This window comes from Syngnathus floridae, chromosome 14 (genome assembly GCF_059516105.1).
Source record: "Syngnathus floridae isolate MCC-2025c chromosome 14, RoL_Sflo_1.0, whole genome shotgun sequence".
In the NCBI taxonomy this organism is placed as follows: domain Eukaryota; kingdom Metazoa; phylum Chordata; class Actinopteri; order Syngnathiformes; family Syngnathidae; genus Syngnathus; species Syngnathus floridae.
Window position 1 is genome coordinate 4,428,752 of NC_142426.1, and position 22,113 is coordinate 4,450,864.

Consider the following 22,113-nt stretch of genomic DNA (forward strand, 5'->3'; position numbering starts at 1 on the left):
TTCCAAACGAATAAAATTATCTTACAATATACATTTTATAACACAATAAGTCTTTTTTACGTTAAAGGTTGACACATTTTTATTTTATTTTCAGTGTGGCCCTAAAACATTTTGAGATTTTAAAGACAGTTCAAAATGACAGACATAAACAGGACATTTACGCCCTCTGGACTAGTAATCATAAAAATGAAACACAGGGACTTGAAATTTCCTCACATATATTTATTTATTCAACCGTCAAATAATACAACATTGATGTTGCCCTTCTGACAGGTTGCGTTTGATGGCACACAAGGTGAAAGGGGAGGAAGAGAAACGCAAAGACTGAACTGACATGGTGTTTATGTTGATGATCATTAAATAACAATTAAGGGGCGACACTCCAATCCTGACTGTAAATGCTCAGACATTGAAAGCACAGGATTATCTTTGCATAGCTTAACGGTCGCTGTTAAGATCAACTCAAAATAATTGTTTTAAACAAACAAAAAGAAACCTGCATCCAAACAGGATTTTGGAACGGAACTACAGAGATAAATCAACTTTTGTGCAACTCGGCACACCTTTAAAGCAAAATTCAAACGAGAACATCGCCAATGTCATCATGTCTTCTCACTTTCATGTTTTGAATTCGTGGGTGACGGCAAACTAACAAGCAGACGAAACAAAATTAAAAAGCTGGTAAAGGACACAGCCGCCCGCGCGTGTCAGTGTGGACGGCCTTCGTTGTGGTCGCTCGCTCAGCAGTCGCATCTTAAGGCTTGGTTGGAGTCCACGCCATTGCCAAAAACAACTCCAAAGGAACATTTTGGCATTCAACTATCAGCGTGCGTAACAAGAAGCATCCTACGTTCACACTTTTGTGAAATTACATTCCGGACCAAAGGAAAAACTTACAAAACAGGAAGTAGCTATTTTTAACTGTGTAGTTTTTTTTGGGACAAGAAGGTTTTGTGCATGTAAAACAAATCTCTAGCGCCCTCAGTGGACCTGCACGGGCATTACTTGAACCAGCAAGTCCCACTCTGGCCTGATTTAGGTCAGCGCCAACGCAGACAGACTTCACATGTGCAGTGACACATAAAAAAATTGTACGTAAGCTTCTATATGCACGCTCGGAGAACAACAACAAAATAATGTGTATTAGATTTGAAAGATGAACAGTCACCATGACTTGCAATAATAGTGTCTGCTGAAATAAGAAATATCCAATGGCTTTATTTCTCTGGACGAGAGTTGGCTCAGTCACAACACAGAAGCACGCGCTTTTTGTCCACTTTCCACCAAGCAATGAAATTCGCTTGAGTCGAGCAGGACGATTGCTGTATTTGTCTTGCGGTTTCCGAGTCCAATGTAACGCCTGCAATCCAATTTGTGTGACACTGATGGAACAACCGCCATGCAAAATTGCCCATCGTTAACTTCACAAGCCTCTGCACGGGCGGTACCAACATAAATAATTAAAACGTTACATAAGATGAATCTCCCTCTGTTGACTTCAATGAGATTACTTCTCACATTAGTCCACCGAACAACGTCGACAATTATTTGTATTTCTAATGGTTTGACACCAATCTTCTTTCTTTTTATGCTAAAAATATCAAAATAAGTCGAGTATAAAATGGTCCCCGTCTGACTGCTATGATGTCACCCTTCTGGTCTAAACCTCTGGAAAGCCCGGTTAGATGGCTATCATTCCAGTCCTACTGTGTCAAACTCAAGCGGCATCATGCTCGGTGGAAACGTGGTTGCTTTCATACTCCTGTTTTGTAGGACCGAAACTTATTTACGCCATATCTGCAAGTGCATGCAAAACAGTCAGGGTGCCACGACTGAGTGGTCTTTGCCCGCAAAGACGTCGTAGTCGGAAACGGTTGAGAAATCGCTACAATTCTCACGTGTTTGAGAAGCATGCAACGCAAGAACAAAAAGTGACAAATGGGTTTTGTTTTCACGAGAGCCCCCGTGGGAGGGAATTTCAGGCCATATTTGGCACAACCGGTCTGACAGGATATTGCTTTTCTTGTGTGAGAAAAGGCGGGGAGGCCCGCTACTGTTTACGATCGCCGCCCTCCATTTTTACAACACCAAAATAGACGTGCTAAAGTAAGGCCGCTCCCGTGGCGAGAAGCATGTGCACGTTAAAAGCGAAATGTCACTCTGCGGACTTTTTTTTTTGGGGGGGGGGGGGCGTGTACATGGGCCGTGTGGAGAAAACGCGCTGTCCCGTTCACCTTGCTCCTTGTCGGCCTTTACTTGTCGGCAATTAATCTCGCTTATCGGCCGCCTTGGACTGCTCTCTCTGAATCATGCAGCGGCGCACGATGCTGTCGAAACTTCCCAGGTAGAAGAGGGCGATGGTACGGAACAGACCCATGGTGACGATCTGCAAAGCAAATACAGCGTAGCATCAAAAACCAGGGCAGGCGGGCGACTACAGCCAGAAAGAACACGCTATAGTCATTGGTGAACAAATTTCTGCCCGATTTAAATTAAAAAGGCCAAGTTCATGCGTGTACCTGCTGGAGACCCTCTGTGATGGAGGTAACCGGTGACATCCCACAGGTGAGGGCTGACAGCATGTAGCCGTCGGGACCCACAGAGCTGTTAAAGTTGCCCTGCTGTGGGAACCAAAGTTGACAACACTCCTGAGACTTAAATACAAACACGCTATTCACGTCGTTTGTGGCTTCTGAGTCTCTTCTTACCACGGCATCTCGGACAACAATCTTGGCCACTTGTTCTGGTTGACAAACTCCGGAGGTTTCCGAAATTAATCTGGTTTCCAGAGGCTAAAATCCGAGCAAAGAAAAAAGTGGTCAATGTAGGATGAGAAACATGTGTGCACAAGTTTTACCTTTGTCTTGTTTTCCTCAAGCAGTCCTGGCGTGTCCGTGTCTGGTGGGAAGGCCAGCGTCACGTAGATGTTGTATGGCTTGATCTGAAGCACAACAATGTGAGGTACACACCAAGCCGGCCGGATTTCAACATTACCCGAAAGTCAAACAATTTCCCATGTAACCTGTTCGATATTTACGATGGCAAATCCTTGCAAGCTGGGCCGAGAAAATCGTTTTCATGGCATTCTTTAAATGATGGCAACGGAAACAAAGAATCGAGTCTGGACCACCGAACCCGTTGTTACCTCCATCTGCAGCGACTCGGCCAAACCCCGCAGCGCAAACTTGGACGGCGAGTAAGCCGTGTAGCCAAATAGACCGATCTGGCCCGCCTGGGAGGACACAAACATGATGCGGCCCATTCTTCTCTCCTTCATGGTGGTTATGACGGCACGCGTTGGATAAACGCTGCCCAGGTAGTTGACTTCCATCAGCCTCTGTTGGAGGAGAGAACAAAGGGCTTGTTGACAAATGTAAACGGGGACGATTGAGAGCGCTTACCCACCTTGAAAGAGTCGACCTCCACTTCCTCAAACTTTCCCGAAAAAGACGTTCCGGCGCAGTTCACAAGCATATCGACGGGCCCCAACTTTTCTTGAGCCTGCGTACAAAAGCTTGTTTCAATAGATCAGCAAAAGAATATAAGATCACAGCACAGTTAAGCATTACCTGTTTTATAACACTTTCCACCTGACTGTAATCACTGGAAACATCCACTGATATGCAAAGCACAACCTGAGCAAAGAGAAATTGCTATATTTTTATCACGTCCAGCAATTGAACTCGTTTTTTTAAATATAGTGGCATTTGTACCTGTTTGTCATTGATGGCAAATTTCTCCACTTCTTTCTTGGCTTGAATCAACTTGGCCTACAAGAATGAACATTTTCAGAATGTACAAATTCATGTAACCTAGAATGTGCTTTCTCATAGTACTCTGAAAATGACAATAATATGGAAATACGATTTTGAATGTCTGTACTTTGAAAATGACAATAATATGGAAATACGATTTTGAATGCCTGTACAGTCACTTTACATGTCATTGTTATGAAGCCACCATCGTGTAAAACAATTGAAGTAATGAATTACCTCATCTCGTGCCACCAACGTGATAAAAGCTCCATGTCTGTAGCATTCCATCGCTATACTTTTCCCAATACCACTGGAGCCTCCAGTCACCTAGGAATTGCAAGATGATCGATTCAATGTTTATCTACGAACACGTGGACGTGTTGCGGAATGACGCGTGTTGCGTACTGTAATGTTCGCTGACATTGCTTGTAGCTGACGTGCAAACAATACAATTGTACTTCCCAAACTTGTGTCAAAACTATCACGATCTGAAGGGCGCTGGGTGTGACAGCTAACTAGCCATGCTTCGGAGACACTCGTGACAATGCTTTTAGAGTAGTAATACAAGTGTTACAACGTCAAAAAGCGATCACAGCAGTCCTGTCGTGCAATAGGCGCATATCTTACCACGACGTGGGCCCCGTTCAGTTTGAGGGGTTTGGGGCTAATCAGCGGCGATATCATGTATAAAAGCAGAACGAAGGCGACAATGAAGGCGGCGACGACCAGTAGCATGATGAACGGCAGGAGCAGCCACCAGGAATGAGCCAAAAGCCAACCGGTGATCGCTGAGCTCACGCTTTCTTCCGAGGACATGGGTGATGATGACTGGCAGTGGTTAGCTTGTTGCTGGTTAGCTGGCGAGCTTCTGGGGTCGACAACGCAGCGGCGGTGACTGATGGGGGCGGCGGCCCTCGCAGAGGGGAGGCAAAAGGCATGAATCGGAGGCAGAATGATTGTCAAATATTCAGAGACGTTTAGCGGGCAGGTTTTATATCCCACCCTGGACGTTGGCTCAGCGTAACAAAGCGTTGCGTGTGTTAACCAAAACAAATTGTCCACTGTAAACTGGCTTCCCCAGTTGTATCTGGTACATGTAGTTTTCAAGAGCAGCTGGCTTGTATTCCGACCACGCAAAAATGAAGGTTGATGGACTACAGCTCCCACAATGCAACGTTCCACTTTTGTTTTGAGCGTCCCGAGCTGTTGCTGCACAAAGTGCGCTACTGTATTTACAGTACTTTAAACATTAGAAATAGATCAACTTTGACGTTTAATGTATTTATATTTTATTTACATTTCAGAAATGAGAGGAAAAAAACGGGAGTACAACACGCAAATAGTTGACCTCAGACTAATGAAGGTATAGAAAGCCAAATTCCCCATCAAATCGCAAAGAAAAATAGAGTTGTTTACATTCCATATAAGAGTGTAGAGGAAATGTGCAAGTATTATACATGTCTTAGTTGTAGTAGTAGTGACGATGCACTATGATGGTAAACTAGCATTATGACAAATTGAGACAAATCCATAGAAAAATAAACAGCTTCTCTGAAAGGCACAGTATGCAGTGTCACTTTTAATTAAAGATTTATCTATTGGCCGCAAAGTACAAACAAACCTTTAGCTTCAGCTTATGTCAAAATTTACTATCCAATTTTATCTTATTAGGCTTTTTTTTAGTAGTTTTGTAACCAGCATCCGTTCCAATATATATACTGCATATATTTAATAAAAAAAAAAGTCTAGTATGGTGTGATAGAGTGACAAAAAGCGAAAGAGTCCTTGTTTTAAATAATGCTGGAAATAATGCTGGTCTGGCACCTTTGGTGATCCATTCAATGCATACAATTGCTAAAGTGGACAGACGATCCCAACCTCGGTTCTAAAGTAGCTCTCATCTAGTGTCTCACAAAGTCTAAAATGCCTGCGCTATATACACCATACTAACACTATGAACACATACAACACAAAAGAAATCCAATGGCGCTTCATTTCCCCATAACCTATATAAGGATACCACAACATACAGTATAATATAAAATGCTTGTTCCTTATTTATACAAAACAGAGAAGGGCTGTTTATTAGTTAATGACAAGAAATACGAGTGTGTGCAAAACCCAAGTCCAAAGAAGCAGCCTGGGTATGTTTGCACCTTTAGAAGTCCAACACCCTTTTAAATTTGTCAAGAAGCTTAGATTTATTGTAATGAGTGTCAAACGTAGTTTCTACAGCCTTTCTGTGGTTGTCAGACTGTCAGAGGGAAACAGCATTTCATTTATCGTTCTCTGCTGAATGGTTAAGATGAGACAGGAAGAGGGGGGGGGAGAAAAAAAAACTGAAACAGTAAATAGAACATTGCAATTCATTTCCTTTGGTTTGGCCTTGTTCTCCAAACAAATCGAACTAGCCTTCCTGTCCAAAGTCCTCTGTGAATTTTTTCAGTTTTTCCAGATCCTGGTCATTGACGGTGGGCTTAGTGCTGGTCAAAGACCTCAGCATGTCAGACTGCAAAGAGCAAATGAGTCGAGCATTATTTTAGCGTAGCAAATGAGTCAACTCAGTATTGTTTTTTAAGACGCCTCACCATGCAAACTACAGGTTCCAGAAGCTTCTCTCCGGGGACATCAATCCATGTCATTTCAATTGCGTTGGGATCGCCGGGCGAGCAGGGCGTCAAGAGGTCGTGTTCAATTATTAGGGGGTCTGATCTCGATGGTCCATTCACCTTAGAAACCACAATCCATTCAAACACAATGTTATAGTAGTCAGGAGGAAACCATGTCAAAAATAAATAAAATACCCGAAACCTACTCTCTTAAAGTGGGTTGCCGCTTGGACCTTTCGGACGGGCTGCATGAGCGCGTCTCTCACGATGACACTGATATCCGCGCCTGAGTAACCGTCTGTTTTCTTGCCCAGGGTGACGAAGTCCGAGTCTGTCAGACTGTTGGGGGTGGAGCCCAGGTTGAGCTTGAACATGAAGCCGCGAGCGTGCTCTTCCGGCAGCGGAATGTAGATCCTTTTCTCAAATCTGATACGGTTCAATTGGATGGAGGTGAGTGGACAATTGTGTGTGCTCGCACCAAGAAACCTGCACCCACCCACTCGAGTCAGTACCTTCTTCTGATGGCAGAGTCGAGGGTCCACGGAATGTTTGTCGCCCCGAGCACCAGCACTCCGTCATTATCGTTTCCAACGCCTGTAATAAGAGTTTCATGTCGCATGATAAAAATGCTGTTAAGGCCAATTTGTTTTTGTTCGAACAATGTATTCAGCATGAGATTTAATACCCAACTCGCTCCTTAATATTTCTTTTTGCATGATGCTAAGTGTAAGGAAAACAGTGGCACCTTGTGTAAGGCTTGTGAACTTTGCTTCTATTTATAGTGCAGCGGCAGCATTTTTTTTGCCCCACGTCACCCGGTTAACAAGTCATTGTTAACATTTTACTGAGTGATGGAAAGATAGGTAGGGTGGAATGCTGTCAAGAGTCAAAAGAAAAGTTGGCTAGAAATTGAAATAGAAGTATACAACTTGTACACAAGTATGCCAATTTAGTCAAAACCTGGCCGGCGTAAAACAATGGAACAGATTAAACGTTGGTACCTTGCATTTGCACCAGGAACTCTGTCTTGATACGTCGCGCCGCCTCGCTCTCGTTCTCGCTTCTGGAGCCGCAGAGGGAGTCGATCTCATCAATGAAGATAATGGAAGGCTTGTTTTCCCTCGCGAGGGCAAACAGATTCTTGACTAACCTGGATGACAGATCACACGTTCATGACGTGATTATTGGCTGGTTTGATTATGTTTCACTCTGGCCCTGGGGTTTTGCTAAGAGCAGAACTTACTTTTCACTTTCTCCCAACCATTTTGAAACGAGATCAGAAGAAGAGACAGACAGGAAGGTGGAGTTGTTTGCCTCCGTGGCGACAGCTTTAGCAAGGTAGGACTTTCCTGTACCTGGAGGACCAAAGAGCAGGATCCCCCTCCAAGGTGTTCTCTTGCCTTTAAAAGGAGCCATTAGAACTTAACTGCTGATGAAGGAACACAAGACCTGTCTGGTCGAAACACTCGGTTGTATACGCTACCTGTAAAGAGGTGAGGGAATTTGATTGGGAGAATCACAGCCTCTTTCAGGGCCTCCTTGGCACCCTCTAAACCCGCAACGTCATCCCACTTGATGTTTGGCTTCTCCATAACAATTGCACCTGGAAAAAACAAACAAAAAATACATCACTGACAGGCTTGCTCTGGTCAGAATATTAGGGACATCAACACAGTATAACGCGTAGCCTAAAACAGTAAAGTGACACAGTGAGATTTAAGATACCAAATTTAAACACATCCAATGTATTCAAAGGCGTAAACCAAATATTTTTTTGTTTACTAAAATTGGAACGATACTAAGTTTCATTTGTGACATCACACAAGACAAAAGCACATCTTTTAAGATGTCGTTAGGATTAACTCGAACGATTTTGCAAATGGAACATTCTGCAACTTAGTCTGGCTGCTCATGATCAATGATTATGTTCAACCTTGTTGATTCTACTCTAGCTCTGAGAGCCAAGATTTATAATAATAATGAAAAAAAAAAACCTCTGATGTGCTAAGCGTCACAACAACTCTAATACGCTAATAACAAACCTGAGAGTTGATTCTGCATCTTCTTTTTCTCGGGATCATCACCGTCATCGCTCTCATTCCTGAGCACATAAACAAAGGCAACGATCTTAAGTCTGCCCTGAATGGCAGCAAATATGACCTGCCCCACCCGCAGACGTGCATACGCACCCTTTGTCATTCGACTCTTTGACAGGTTTGGCTGGCGCTTTCTCCTTTTTTTGGAGATACTCCTTCAACTTCTCTGCCCGGTCCAAATATTCGGCACATTTTGCGCGGATGCTCTGTTTAGCTTTGTCACCTTGAGCTTCATCTGAAAGGACGTATAGAAACAGAGTGTGACTTTTCAAAGCTTTGCCATCTATGCCGGCTGAATTATCACTTACATTTGACCACGTGAAGGAAATACTGTACAGCAGCTTGGTACATTCGCAGAGCCTCCTCATAATTCTGAGCTTTATCCTCCTGAGCCGCCTTGCTGGCAAGATCGATGGCTTTCTATGCACAAAAACACACCAAAAGAACCATTTGAGTTAATACACTATCAAATTAGAACATTTCCCTCCCTTGAAAATGGCAATCAAACTAATCCAAGGCCCAAGGAGTGCATGATGTACTATTTTTTTTCTCCCCAAACTGCTTGGAAAACAATATAGCAAATGTTAATCTGATTTTTGAAAGAACGTCAAAAAGTTTTCATAATACTTCCACGGAGATGTGCGAGGTCCACGATAATTTTAATATTTCTTTCCAAACACTAGTGTTAAATTGTTAGGTTTCATGTCCGGACCGACGTTGTGCACTGGAAGGCAAACAGTAGTTCCGTGTGACGACATCAAGGTAGGAGTGCCAGCACCTGACGACGGTGGCTACTTCCTTTTGGCTTCTGTTTTTTCTTTGCTAGACGACTCCAAAGCTAGCTTTAAAAAAAATTCTTCGCAATACCAAAGCCATCTTTCAAGTTTGTGATATAATTACAATAACGTCCCCATCTAATGTTAAGATGGAGTCACCGCACAGGCCAAAAACAACATGCTAATATCGTTAGCCGCGCTGTCACCTAAAGCTCTCGGTAGTGACACACTGTCGGACATACGATTAAAATCATTTTTGAGGACTCCGTTATTTTGGCGTAAAGAGATCATTGCCGATACTTTTAGTTGTCCAGGGGGCGATTTTGATCGGAGAATATCAAAGTTAGCAAGGGCTAAAGGAGCTAAAATTGCTACTTAGCAGAAAACATTTAGGTTTTTCTTTTCTTTTCTTTTGACAATCGTTCTGATCCTAAAAGTTTTTTCCTGAATATCAACAACCTAGGAAAAACCAATAACTTTAGTCAATGTTACCGATGATGATTTTTTTTTTTTAATTACATATCTTTCGGCAGCGTCTGTTTTGAGCCTTCACTTACCTGTAAATTATTGTTGGTAGCCATGAGGGCTGATCACTTGTCCGATAGCCTAAACGATTGCGAGATCTTCAAAATAGTTTTCCTTTAAAACCTAGTTGATAAGTTAACTCGTCGACATGTAATTCTAGGAGCTGTTCGGCTTGTTTTCGTCCCCCACTTGGTACGGGGAAGCAACTTCCGCATTGAAAAGCGTCGACTTGCGCAGAGGGAATGTGAAGACGTCACGACGTAGCCGACGCTCTGCCAACGTCACTTTTTTTTTTTTTTTTTTTAAACGCACCAAAACTTAGATACCGTATATGAGCTTTTTGTTTTGTTTCTCCCCATCATCTTCTTATTGCTGACTTGCAAATGTGTTTATTTTCGCAGTATATTGTGATGGTAACTGCCCGCTCCAAAATTATTTGAATGGCAAGGTCAATTCCTTTGTTTTAAAACGATTGAGTTTCAAATTTATAGCAGTATCAGAGTATCTTTTATTTCAAGGTCTTTACATACAGATGTGTTGAATAATTTAGGACAGAGTGCTTTCTGTTTGAAGCCACCCACTTTTCAATTGAGCAAAAGTATTTGAACAAACACTTCAAGTGTATAATATTTATTATTTGGTGGAATAGCACTTCGCCGTGGGTAACTTCAAACAAAAGGCGCTCTGTCCCAAGTTATTTATCTAATTGTACGTAACATGAACTTAAAGCTGGAATTCTAATCTTCTGTGACTAATCTTTTTGATCAGAAACCATGTATTCAGTATGCAAAAACAAAGGAATTGACCTTGAAGGGAACCCTACAATATTGACATTTAAACTCTGAATCCATGTAAAAAAATGAAATCCACTGTTGCTTCAAATCCGTACAGTTTGTATACACTCAAGCGGTCGTCGATTTACGACTTTGCTCCTTCAAATGATGACAGCATGTAAGTCGATATGCCTTCTGTGTTGCGCGACAACAAAGTATTCTCGTGCCTCTGTGCAAACGAGTTCGATGTGTATCTTTTTGTAAATCATGTCAAGATGGTGATATGGTACCCACATGTACTGTGTGTAGTTATTTTCGCATTTTTGCACATGAAACACAATTGTGTAGCAACCTCTTTATAGTCGAGGTACTCCTGTAGCTCTTCCGCTCTGTCCAGGTACTCCTTACATTTGTCTCTGATTTTCTGATTGCCAACTTTACCCTGGGGCTCACCTGACGGAAAAAAAACCCATCAGCTTTAATAGCATAATTTTGTTCAACAAGTACAGTGATGGCTATTATTGTCAGGACTCTGAAGACCCCAGTTGGAGCTACTCACGATTTAAAATGTGGAGAAAGTACTTGACAGACTGTTTGTAGGAGCGAACGGCCTCTTCATAGTTGCCTGCCTGGTCCTCTTGTGACGCCTTCTGCGCCACTGCTATAGCTTTCTGAAAAGATATCATATATAAATATAAGGTTGTTTAAATATTTCCGTAGGGTGGAGTAATGAGCATGGTATTTTTATTACAAATGTCCTTATATTGTATATTACATCCAGATGGCAATAACTGGAAATAAAGCTGAAATGTTAGTAACGTGACTTTTGCTGTTAAACAAAAATGTCATCAGTCGATAGCAAAACTAAAGTGGCCTCGCTGTTCCAAAACATTTGGAGAGGAGTGCAGATTTGTTCTCATCACAAAATATAAATAACAAGATTAATCTCAACACTGTTCAAGGTTAAGGAGGATAATGTGTTGAACTGTATTAAACGCACATCATTGTTTATTTACTGTCTGTATTCATTTGATATGCATAAATTATTTCCTGCTTTTTATTTATTAACCTTTATGTAACTCGCAATTTTTTTGAGTAGGGCTAAAAATAAGTTTTAATTATGAACTGCATGACCTTAGCTCACTTTTATTGCAATAAGCGGGGCAGAGATGTTATGATAAATGCAATAATATGAAATAATGTGAACAAGCTGGACTGGTCGACCTTTAACTACAGTCCACAAAGTATTATAACGAGAGCAGTCCTTCCACAAGCTTCTTCGCTTCAAAAATGGCTGCTAGAAGCGTTCATAATCAAAGCTTTTCCAGGTCGACACAGAATATTAGGACTTGATATGTTGACGAAATGAGTTTGTCATTAATGTTGAATACGGAAACAACAGGAGACGGTTCGTTCATCCTACCTGCAGAGTGGTGGGCTCCATGTCGGAGTCTAATGGAACCCAAAAGCAACAGATTTAAAGCCGGGGTTTCAATTAGTTGAAAATGGTCCACTAATGGCAACGCACTGGTCGAAGTTCCTGGTTGAGGAGTGTGTGACACAGACGTGCCACCACGCTCAACAATGCCGTCCAGTGGGTGAGTCACAAGTTCGTTGTTGACGTGCAAGTTCCAAACTGCTGCGCCTTTACTTTTCCTCACCTACCTTAGAAACACATTCAAGCATAATTGTTAAGTTATTATTATACATGCGGTTCTTGAGAGAGAAAAAAAAAAGTTCTGAAGTGAAACTCAGTAGGGTTGCTCTTGTTTGACTTCGACATCTGAAACTTGAGGCTTCTGTTACGCCCCTAAAAAAAAGAGAAAAGTTATACACTATAGTGGCCACTAGAGAGAGCTAGAGTTCTTTTTTCGACACTGCTGATGACGCCTCGACTCCGTTACCAAAAAGCCGAATTTCGGTTTTAAATCCCTCAATAATTCCAATTATTTAAACGTAGAGTTGAAAACACACAAGCACGCAGGCACATATTTTATATGATATTATATCATTTTGTTATTTCAAACAAAGTCTGTAAATTACAACTAAGTACAAACAGGTTTTAATGGACTAGACAGTAAATAAGAGTGTAAAAAAAACATTGAGTAACCTTTTGTATTTTCTTGTGACCTTTTTCTTTTTTCATTTACAGATATTTACACCTTTTAATAATTGACAAAGGACTATATGTAAGTTAAGTACTTAGTACATATAAAAGGACGAACATTTTGTGTGGAGACCTTTTTTGTCGTTGTGGTAAGACATGGAAATAATGATTTTAATCGACAGTGAAAACAAACGTTTACTTGATGTTTAGTTCATGTATAAATGTTTACTTCGGCCAACTTTTATTGAAGTTCAGTACAAATATGTTATTAGTCCAGTGCATTCTGTAATGTTCAACTTTTAAAGTTGAGTCAATACTACTTGATCTATTTAAACACAGATAAATGTATTTCAACCGAAGTACAGAGTGAGTATGTTTACCCCCCCCCCCCCCCCCCCAACTGACAAATCGCGAGAGGTGGACCACACAACTGGTCGACGTGTGCCACCTGAGAGCGTCGGTGAGCGGAATCTCTCTCTCTCTTTCCACTTTCCACAAGCTTTCCACAAGGAAACATGCGTCCACGGGACATTTCCTCCTCCAGTGGGTCGTCACGCTAAAGGCTGGACTTGGGCAAAGTGTTCTGCAGTCGCGCGTAAATGGCGCAGCCCACAAGGACGCGGCGCTCCTCGGGGCTTTTTAGATGACCAGACCTCCAGTTGGGACCTCTAGTGTGGAACATGGGGAGCGAGGTGACGGGAGCTCACCTCACGGCAGTTTTGCTCTCAATTATTGTTTGCAGGTGCACGCGTGCACAAGAAACGTTTAGTGGAGCCACTGGTTTTAGTCTGAGCCCCCCGTACCTCAACCTGGCGCAAAGATCGAGGATTTCTGCGTCAGCAACCTGCGGGAAGGATGAGTTCGGGACGCCGAGGGCGGATTTGTACTGTAAACTTGTCGGGGGACCAACCGCTGGACTTCTGACTCAAAATATTCGGGTAAAGATTGCGCGCACCAGCATCTGTACTAACATTACAAAGGCACCATTCTAAATGTTTCCTGTTGCCTCATACAAGGTTTCAAGTGGAGTTTTCCTCCATTGTTTGTCAAGGAAATAGCCTTCAGCAGTAGAAATGGAAGGGCTCTCCATCACGTTAGGAATAATAGCGCTTCTCAGTCAAACATACGCACAATGCCAGCATTTGAATTACTGAACAATAGGGGTCCAATTCTGTTCCTTAAGGTCTAAACTTAATCTCCGGGACATATCTTGTTTTTCCATGTTATTGTTTCCCTTTACTTTCACTGTATTTTGTCGAAATGAAGAAATGATCTGTTCCAGTCAATTTAAAAAAAATGGATTCATCCAAACGAGTCCCATTGTGTACTTATCGTAACCAAATATTTGATATCACGCAGGGCCAGTTCTGTGATTACTGCAACGCGGCCGACCCGAGAAAAGCTCACCCGGTGAGCAGCGCTATCGATGGGACGGAACGCTGGTGGCAGAGCCCCCCTCTCTCCAAGGGCTTAGGCTACAACCAGGTCAACATCACCCTGGACCTCGGACAGGTAAGATGATCGTCATCTTGTTTGCTGTTGGGTTGTTTGGATTTGACCTACACATTTTTTTTTTGGGCGTCTATCAGTAGACTATAGGAATTGTTGCTAGTTGTGATGTTCTTAGCAATGCTCTTACTTAATATACTATGTTGTACTGCTCTGTGTAATTGTGAGGTTACGCCGCGCTGTTTTCAACAAGATCAGGAATAGTGTGTGTAAAGTGTACTGTACTTCTTGATTCTTGTGGTATTTGGACAGAAAACCCATCCCAGACATATATCTGACACGGGCCATGATGAAGATCATTTTCTTCTTATTAAAGTTGATTGATTATGAAGATGTCAAGGTTAAATAACAAATGAATGGTTGCTTTGTGGATGTTATGAAAGAAAACACACATTCACGAGGATAATTTATATTGTGGCTGCGATATGTGGGTTTTGAGCAGCTGAATGAGTTGTGCGGTTTCTTTCAAGGCCAGCGCAGGTGGCTTTTCTATACTGCTGCCAGCAGATCAATAAGATAATGGTGCTGTTGATGCGTACGGCAAGCTTCAAAGCGTGCTCTTCTTTTCTTCTTTTTTTTTTTAAACAAGTCATTTCCGATGATCCTTTGAAAATAAGAGTTGACGGTCGACCGAGCGTAAAGAAACGCCTTATGAGCGAGGCGAGTATTTCCGACTGTATGTATGTATCCTGATTTTTGTATCAGCGCAAGGTTCACTGGGTTTGTTTGCCAATTTGTCAGAAGGGCCACTGCCAAGCAACTTAAACCAGCACCTTAGCATGCCAATGATTGAAACGGCGTGATTAAAGTCTGCTCATGCAGTGGCGCAGCTCTCCCTCTCACAGATCCGCTGGCCGAGCTCACTGTGAAATTACCAATATCGAATCTAATCCGCCTCCAGGCAGACGTAACCACGCACATGAAAATAGAAAATAGAGCCCCTTTTGTGAGTCAAATCGTTCTTTGGAAGATTTATTTTTCTTTCTGCTGGAGTTCTAATATCCTAAAGTAACAACAGGCTACTCTTACTCTCACTCGGCTTAAGCCGCCCCAAAATACAAAGTTCTTTTCCGGGAACACGTGGCCCGACAATCCGCAAGCAGCCGTCAGGCCATTGTTGCCGTAAACACGGACAACGCGTATCAGACATGCGGTCATTGGATTTTTCTAGGGAATGTATTTTAAGAGGCCTGCGGCGTTTACATGTGCTAGTCTGACTGAGTGAGCTGAGCATGTGAGGTAAACATAGCCAGCGTTACTGCTGTCTGCGCTCCATCTGATGAGCCGAGTGACGCCAAAGGACATTTTGGAATAAGGAGAAGGCTTTGTAAATCGGTTACTAATCACGACTTGTAACTGCTCAATGATTAGTAAACGGTTGTAAATGATTCAAGGTAGTTTAGTAGTCACTATTTAGCTAGCACTAGCCTCGCATCACGGCTATATATTTGGATACGTAAATCTCGAATCCAACTGTCACCATGAGCTTCTAGCGTTTGTAACAAACAAAGGGCCCAAAGCTGCAGAGCTAAATGCGGACTCACTATTTGGCAAGCAGGAGGTCACGCTTGCCGATCTTATCGAATGACGTGTAGCACTCGTATCAAGCCCTTAGCAACGGCTCATCTAATTAATAACATAAATATAAACAATTTGAAAACTCTTGGATGAATGCCTGCATCGTAAACTGCCACCATTATTTACTACTGAGGAGTTGATTGGGTTCAAAGTTGACAGTCTGTTCATTTATGGCATTTAATGACATAAATAAATCAAGCCAAGTAGTAGCATGGGCTGGTTTATTTTAACAGTATCGTTGTGTGAAACTTCTCCTCGACCTTCTCCTAAATGCCGTGTTGGTTTTGTCGCTTTAATTGGAGTGCAGCGTATATAGTTTGCGGATAATTAAGGTTCCCTTTTTTTTGGTCTCTCAGCAGGCGATGATGTTGAGTGTGCTTGTTTTTCACTCTGTGTGAAAGAAGAGGTCGATTAGGTTCAGGTACAGGGAATGGCTTTGGCTCAGCTGAGTGATCTGCTTTCAAGAATGCAATTTTAGGAGCATTCCCTCGGAACCTAATCCCTTCAGTCAGGACTCTACTTCCCACCAATGTTGTATTTGCTGCCGTCGCCCCCTTTTGTGTCCTTCTAGGCTTTATTGTGTCATGTCCTTTCAGGCCTTTACAAAAGTTGACCAAAAAAAAAAGCATAGCTAAAAATTTTCTGACCCTCTCATACCAAACAAATACAGAGGTGCTATATTTGGTGGTGAGAGTTTCAAGTCATAACAACAACAACCATGCAGCATGTTAATTAATTGTACATGGCAGCAGACAGAAACTATCATCAATGTAGCATTTAAGCTGCATAAAATCAACAAAAGCATGTCCATTGTCGTTTCTATGGTAACGAGTGCCATCCAATGTGTTCATATGGTGCAGCTGACTCCATCCAACTCCAGGGACAGAACTATTTGCATTGCTCCGGTGATGTAAGCGGCCGTCTTTAGCTGGGCTTCCTGGGGCGCCGGGCCAACGTGGCAGATATTTACTACACTCGCCGCACGTTTGTTAACGGGAGGCTGGGAAAGTGCAACCGCCAGCCTGCACGTCCTTATAAATCTGCTGCTCCTCTGTGGGGGAAAAAAATGTCAGCTAATTTTGCATCTTTTTCCAGACCTCCATACAATAAATCCATTGTGCTTTTTTTTGATAGTTGGCTGGTTTCTATGACATGCTGTTCTAATGGTGCAGTTGTCCTGCATTCTTAACATGCTTTTTTTTTAATATCAGAAAGCATACGTGCATATAATTTAATCGTAGTTTCACCATCCAAATTTCATTGCAATGGCAGCCAAATAACATAGACGTGCGTATCCAGTTTTTTCTTTTTTTTTTCTTTTTTTTTTTTCACGCCTAAGACTGCGGCTCTTCTCTGACTGTTTGCCAACTGCCTAATTCCACCATGGAGTCATGGAGAAAAATACACCAGACTAGCGGGCTCCCCACTGCCGCCCACCTGTTGCGCACACGCACAAACAGTTGCACCGATGCATTGTCGCCGCAAGCCTCCGACGGACCTGATCCGCCGTGACAGAAGGTTCTCCTCTTTGAATGGCATTCCTCTGCACTCAAATCAGGCTCTCACGTGCCTGGATGTAGACTTGATGAGACTTGATGTAGATCTCTGGTCTCTGTTGTGCCCTCTGTTTGAACTTTGGCTTCTTGATTCTGCTGTGAGTGGAACTAAATCAGATGCAACCTTAAAAGTTGAACATAATTTGTTCTGCAGCCTTCCAAGTTGTGTTGATTTCAGTTAAGAAGCTTATAGGAACCTATCCACTGTTTTTGTGCAAATGCTGGCAACGCGTTGCCTAAGAGCTGTTGAAGTAAGTTGTGGAGCTTCATTTTGGACAAAAGTAGTTCTTTACCGCTGCAACCGATTGTCAAGCTCGTCAACAAAAACACTTAAAAGTAGCTCAGCCCGGCCTTTCATGCGAGTGATGCCACACGAGGTGTCGCACAAGTGTCAAAATAGGTCAGGTGACGAGTCGTGACACGTATGGACCGTTTGACGTACGCGTGCATCTCAGGTTCCTGACCTTACACCCCCGTAAAAGCATCACATATACAACACATGCGTGTCACTGGCATGATGTCAGCATGAAACAGCCCTTCCAAGTCAACGTTTACTTTTCGTGAGTGTAAATTCGTCTGATATGCTCTTGTGGTTGCTCCTTGACATGCCAAGTGGATATTTGGATGTGTTTATTGTCAATTCTGAATTACCAAGCAGCAACAGCCAATTTGTGTGCCGTGATAAATGAGCAACGTGAGGTGTGAAACGCTGCGTGCCAAATGCCACCCGCGTGGCTTTCTGACCTCTAAATGAACAGCATTTCAATCATCTAGAAAAGGGAAAGACACCTTCATGTGATAGAATGATCTAAAAAAAATCTGCCAGATACTGTCAGTACGGGGCCAGGCGTCTAAAAGCTTCTCGTCAGTGTGAATCACAGGACTGGAAATGAGTGTTAGCAGTTTATCAAACGCACTTCTTGGAATAGCCTGAGAAATGACGTGCGAATGATGAGAGAAGAAATACTCTTGGTAGATCTGGAAAGCAGGAGAGCAATAATATGGAAGGATATCAGTGAATCTGATTGGAGTCTTGCTTGGTGCTAAGAATAGATAAAGGCATGGCACCATTATTATTGTTTTATGATCTAGCTGGAAAGAGTCGCTTGTAAATAATTCATCCATTTCTGGTGAATTTGGGTGAGAGGGGAAAAAAAAATCATATTTCGTTATGACAATCCTGTTTTCATCAGGGCAGAGTCGTGGAAGTGCTAGCTAATGCGAGAGGGGGGGGACACAACTTGCAGCATATGAAAATATCCAAATTGAAGTAAACCAAATCACTGGTTACCTTTTTTTAATCCAGGTGTGCAGAAAATGGAAATTGAGTCATTTTCCTTCTTCTTTCATTTTGTTCTGAGGAAACGAGACGTCATGATTTCCTTTTTGTAGTTTGACCCCTGGCCTCGTCGGGCGTGTCCCTCCAGCTAATCAGAGAAAATGCCGGCTCATGCAACAGGATGGGCAAACAGAGCAGTGTAGACAAACACCAGGGCTGAAAATAGAAACAAAGCTTTTGCGTGGGGAGCTACCCACCGCCATCAATGAAAGACTGCCAGGAAGTTTAGCAGGCAGGGCAGCATCGGGGTGGTCAGAGACGTGCTGGCTGGCATGCAGAGCCATCTGAAATTCCGCACATAGCGCCACATTCCCGCCCCCTCCTAATGCCCCGTGAAGCCGAGCGTGCCGCCGCGTGGGGGAACCTGTCACTAGCCGTAACTCACGCTGGTGAAAATCTTCTCCCCCATGTGATAGATACACAACGGATTAAGATGTTAGCCGCAAGTCAGGCCCCCGGGCCTCTCAACCGTGTGCTTTAATGAACGTCCTTCCCTCTGTTTAGGGTGCGCTACATCCAAGCTCCTATAAAATCCCTCCAATAGACTAAATGCGGCCGGCTGCGTTGTTGATGCCGGCGACTTTGAGAGGAATCTTTCAGGATAAGAGCGACCCTGATGTGACATCGCCTGCTTTCATTACCGTCCTTGTAACTCTGCTCGGCCAGTCTAAACACACACTTGAAACAAACCCAGAGCCCACATCTTGTTTGAAGTGGCTCTGATATGGAGAAAACTATGGAGACATCAACCTTATCAATTAATGAGCACGTTAGTCTGGGTCGGCTCGGCAAAGGTTTGTGGAAGGCCCTCTCTTGGCATGCTAGGATGACTTTGACGGCAAAGAACAGCATCAATCAATTTTGGGATGAAGGAAAACTCATTGTTAAGGCCGAGCTTACTTTCACCATCCGTGACCTCTGACCTTGCGCAGGTTCTGTTAGATGATTGGACAAAAAAAAGTCACTATTGTGTATGAACTGTCATAAATTCCGATCTTGTTTGATAAAAGCACTTCAGAGACATTATTAAGACTCCCGTGAACTGTTTGGAATTTGGAAAAAAAAATTCTTCTTTAGAGAGAAACAAAAACTTGCCTGCTGAGTTTTTTTTCATCAAAGCACTGATGGATACTAGACGAGTGCAGGCCTGCCTTGGAGGCTTCTCCAGAGATATTCTATACAAATGTCTCCAAATAAAAGACGCACGCATTTTTCCATCAATCACTTCAAACCTAAAGAATTTGGAAAGCCCCGTTATTGACATGTTCAATATTGTCTCAGGCTCATTTCCAAGTCTAAAAATCTTCTTCAGGCGGTCAAGTGTGGGTGAGGCTCCAAGACACACAGCGCCCGTGCCAGACGTTAACAAAGGGAGCCTTGACGATTCCCCTCGCATCCATTGTATCACGCTCCATCGAGCTGATGTCACCTGCAAAATGGAAATATGCGCTGCGCCAGAAACAATCACAGACACCATGTTCCGCTCTTGTGTGCTTTTTGATGAGCGACGGAGATAAAGGAAGGCTTCATGTGGGCGCAAGTTGAGCTCTGCTCGCAAACACGGTGGCCCTTCTGCTCCTCAAATGTTGTTTGTCATCATGTTAATTTGTGCCAACTGCGAGAAGAAAGTCAGGAAGCTTACCGCTGTATCCTCTGTAATTACATATGTAGCCGCCAATAAAATGTATAAATATGTCGCCACAGGAAGCTGCAGCAGGTTGTTCTCCTTGTAACCAAATTTTATTTTCATGTTTTCTAGCTGTTTCATGTCGCTTACATCATTATCAAGTTTGCTAATTCGCCTCGACCCGACCTGTGGGTGCTGGAACGTTCCGTGGACAACGGGAAGACCTTTACCCCCTGGCAGTATTTTGCACGTAAGTTGTCAAATAGAAATCATAATCAATACAAAAGCAGCAAAATGTTTTCCGTGTCGCCATCAAACATCAATTGATGTAAAAATATGTAAAGTATGTGTTTAACCGCACACGGTCCAATCTCCTTGTTTTTGTTAAAGCAAAAGAAACAAAGATGCAACTGCAAAGATTAAAATTCATTGCACAAATATTTTTTTTGGGTGTGCAGATTCAAAACGTGAGTGCATTGAAAGGTTCGGAAAGCAACCCAATGCTCGCCTGGTTAACGACGACGATCAGCTCTGCACCACACATTATTCCAGAATTGTCCCTTTGGAGAATGGCGAGGTAAATAAAGCAACATCTCTTCAAATGTAGTAATTAAGATGATGATTATTATTTTGGGTGTGCTGAAAAATAATTTGTGATGTCCAGATTGTGGTGTCCTTAATCAACGGTCGACCCGGTTCCAGAGATTTCACTCGTTCGCCGTCGCTTCAGGATTTCACCCGGGCGACCAACGTTCGCCTGCAATTCCTGCGTACCAACACGCTGCTGGGCCACCTCATCTCCAAGGCCCAGCGAGATCCCACCGTCACACGACGGGTGAGGCCTGAACTGGACTTCCTAAATGTTGCCACATTGTATTGAAATGTGTTGACAGGACTGTAGCGAGTCAGCTGGTGAACTTTTCCATGACACGTGTGATTAACTCCTGTTGCTGAGCAACCAAGCCAAATCCTTAAATGAGATTTTTTGTGTTCAGTACTTCTACAGTATCAAGGACATCAGCATCGGCGGGCGCTGCATGTGTCACGGCCACGCCCAGGCGTGCGGGGCCGCTCGCGACTTGGAGAAACCAAACAAGTACGTCATCCACTGCACCTCCAGCGGCTCTTCTCCCGAGATTGTCAAACGTTAACTTCCTTCCGTCGTCTGCGTTTATTCATTAACAGAGGTTTGCTACAGTGGAGGCTTTATTCCTTCCTGCCTGCCTGCTTTTACCTCATGTGTTTGTTTCTGGACAAGGCCCGATTGTTTGCTGCACCGATGACTGACATTGTAAACAAATGGTGTCATGTCAACGGCAATCTTAAATCGCTATAATGGGAGGCACAACTTCAGATTGTTAACGCAAATGGAATGAAAGTCAAGTAGCATGAAAGATCATTTAACTTGCTGATTCATTTTGATCGTTATTATCTTGTCATTCTACGTGTCGCCAAGGCTCCAGTGCGAGTGCCGACACAACACCTGCGGTGAGTCATGTGACCGCTGCTGTCCGGGTTTCGGCCAGAAGCAGTGGCGCGCCGCCACCATCGACAGCGCCAACGAGTGTCAGCGTAAGTGCGCGACATGCCATTTGACTGTGTTGTACTCAAAGCCCAAGTGTCCACTTGCTGCTGTTGTGGATGCCCTGATATGGTATCACTCACCACTTCCTTGAGAGCGCGGAGGGCATTCCTCATATGGCCAGCATGCCAAAGAGTTCAGAGGGGTACAGGCATATCCATTTTTTTTATTTTACAACTTACCTATTTGTTAAATGTCAGAGATTTAGCTGCTCCGAAAGATGCTACTACAAGATGGTGGCAAAACCTTGCTTAAATAGGAAAGTAGTAATTGTTGTCAAG

At 43.1% G+C, this 22,113-nt stretch overlaps 3 protein-coding genes across 6 annotated transcripts in view; 1 reads left to right on the top strand and 2 right to left on the bottom strand.

The window, feature by feature from the left end:
* Window positions 1-201: 201 nt before the first annotated feature.
* kdsr (3-ketodihydrosphingosine reductase) lies at window positions 202-4,834 on the bottom strand. Its single transcript, XM_088396306.1, has 10 exons — window positions 4,383-4,834; window positions 3,993-4,082; window positions 3,714-3,770; window positions 3,570-3,635; window positions 3,406-3,501; window positions 3,146-3,337; window positions 2,858-2,941; window positions 2,709-2,792; window positions 2,520-2,621; window positions 202-2,386 (listed from the first exon to the last, which is right to left on the bottom strand). Exons 1-10 carry the CDS (start codon window positions 4,569-4,571, stop codon window positions 2,267-2,269), a joined length of 1,080 nt encoding a protein of 359 aa, XP_088252432.1. The 5' UTR covers window positions 4,572-4,834; the 3' UTR covers window positions 202-2,266.
* Window positions 4,835-5,020: 186 nt separating this feature from the next.
* Window positions 5,021-12,325, bottom strand: vps4b (vacuolar protein sorting 4 homolog B). 3 transcript variants are annotated; one of them, XM_088396302.1, is made up of 13 exons: window positions 11,958-12,325; window positions 11,094-11,205; window positions 10,887-10,987; window positions 8,769-8,880; window positions 8,554-8,695; window positions 8,407-8,465; window positions 7,848-7,967; window positions 7,608-7,764; window positions 7,366-7,514; window positions 6,877-6,958; window positions 6,571-6,790; window positions 6,344-6,484; window positions 5,021-6,264 (listed from the first exon to the last, which is right to left on the bottom strand). In XM_088396302.1, exons 1-13 carry the CDS (start codon window positions 11,976-11,978, stop codon window positions 6,163-6,165), a joined length of 1,518 nt encoding a protein of 505 aa, XP_088252428.1. In that variant the 5' UTR covers window positions 11,979-12,325; the 3' UTR covers window positions 5,021-6,162. The 3 variants fall into 3 exon arrangements, with proteins under 3 accessions (XP_088252428.1, XP_088252429.1, XP_088252430.1); XM_088396303.1 differs by lacking the exons at window positions 10,887-10,987; window positions 11,094-11,205; window positions 11,958-12,325 and adding an exon at window positions 9,794-9,991; XM_088396304.1 differs by lacking the exons at window positions 10,887-10,987; window positions 11,094-11,205; window positions 11,958-12,325 and adding an exon at window positions 9,094-9,214.
* Window positions 12,326-13,091: 766 nt separating this feature from the next.
* The window catches only part of LOC148387171 (laminin subunit alpha-3-like), a 32,645-nt gene continuing 23,623 nt past the window's right edge, over window positions 13,092-22,113 (top strand). Inside the window, exons 1-7 of one of the 2 annotated variants that reach the window (XM_088396329.1) lie at window positions 13,092-13,579; window positions 14,001-14,153; window positions 20,383-20,500; window positions 20,709-20,827; window positions 20,915-21,085; window positions 21,246-21,346; window positions 21,707-21,822. In XM_088396329.1, coding sequence (XP_088252455.1) covers window positions 13,322-13,579; window positions 14,001-14,153; window positions 20,383-20,500; window positions 20,709-20,827; window positions 20,915-21,085; window positions 21,246-21,346; window positions 21,707-21,822 — 1,036 coding nt within the window. In that variant the 5' untranslated portion in view covers window positions 13,092-13,321. The remainder of the gene's footprint in view (window positions 13,580-14,000; window positions 14,154-20,382; window positions 20,501-20,708; window positions 20,828-20,914; window positions 21,086-21,245; window positions 21,347-21,706; window positions 21,823-22,113) is intronic. The other variant, XM_088396330.1, reaches the window with a different exon arrangement.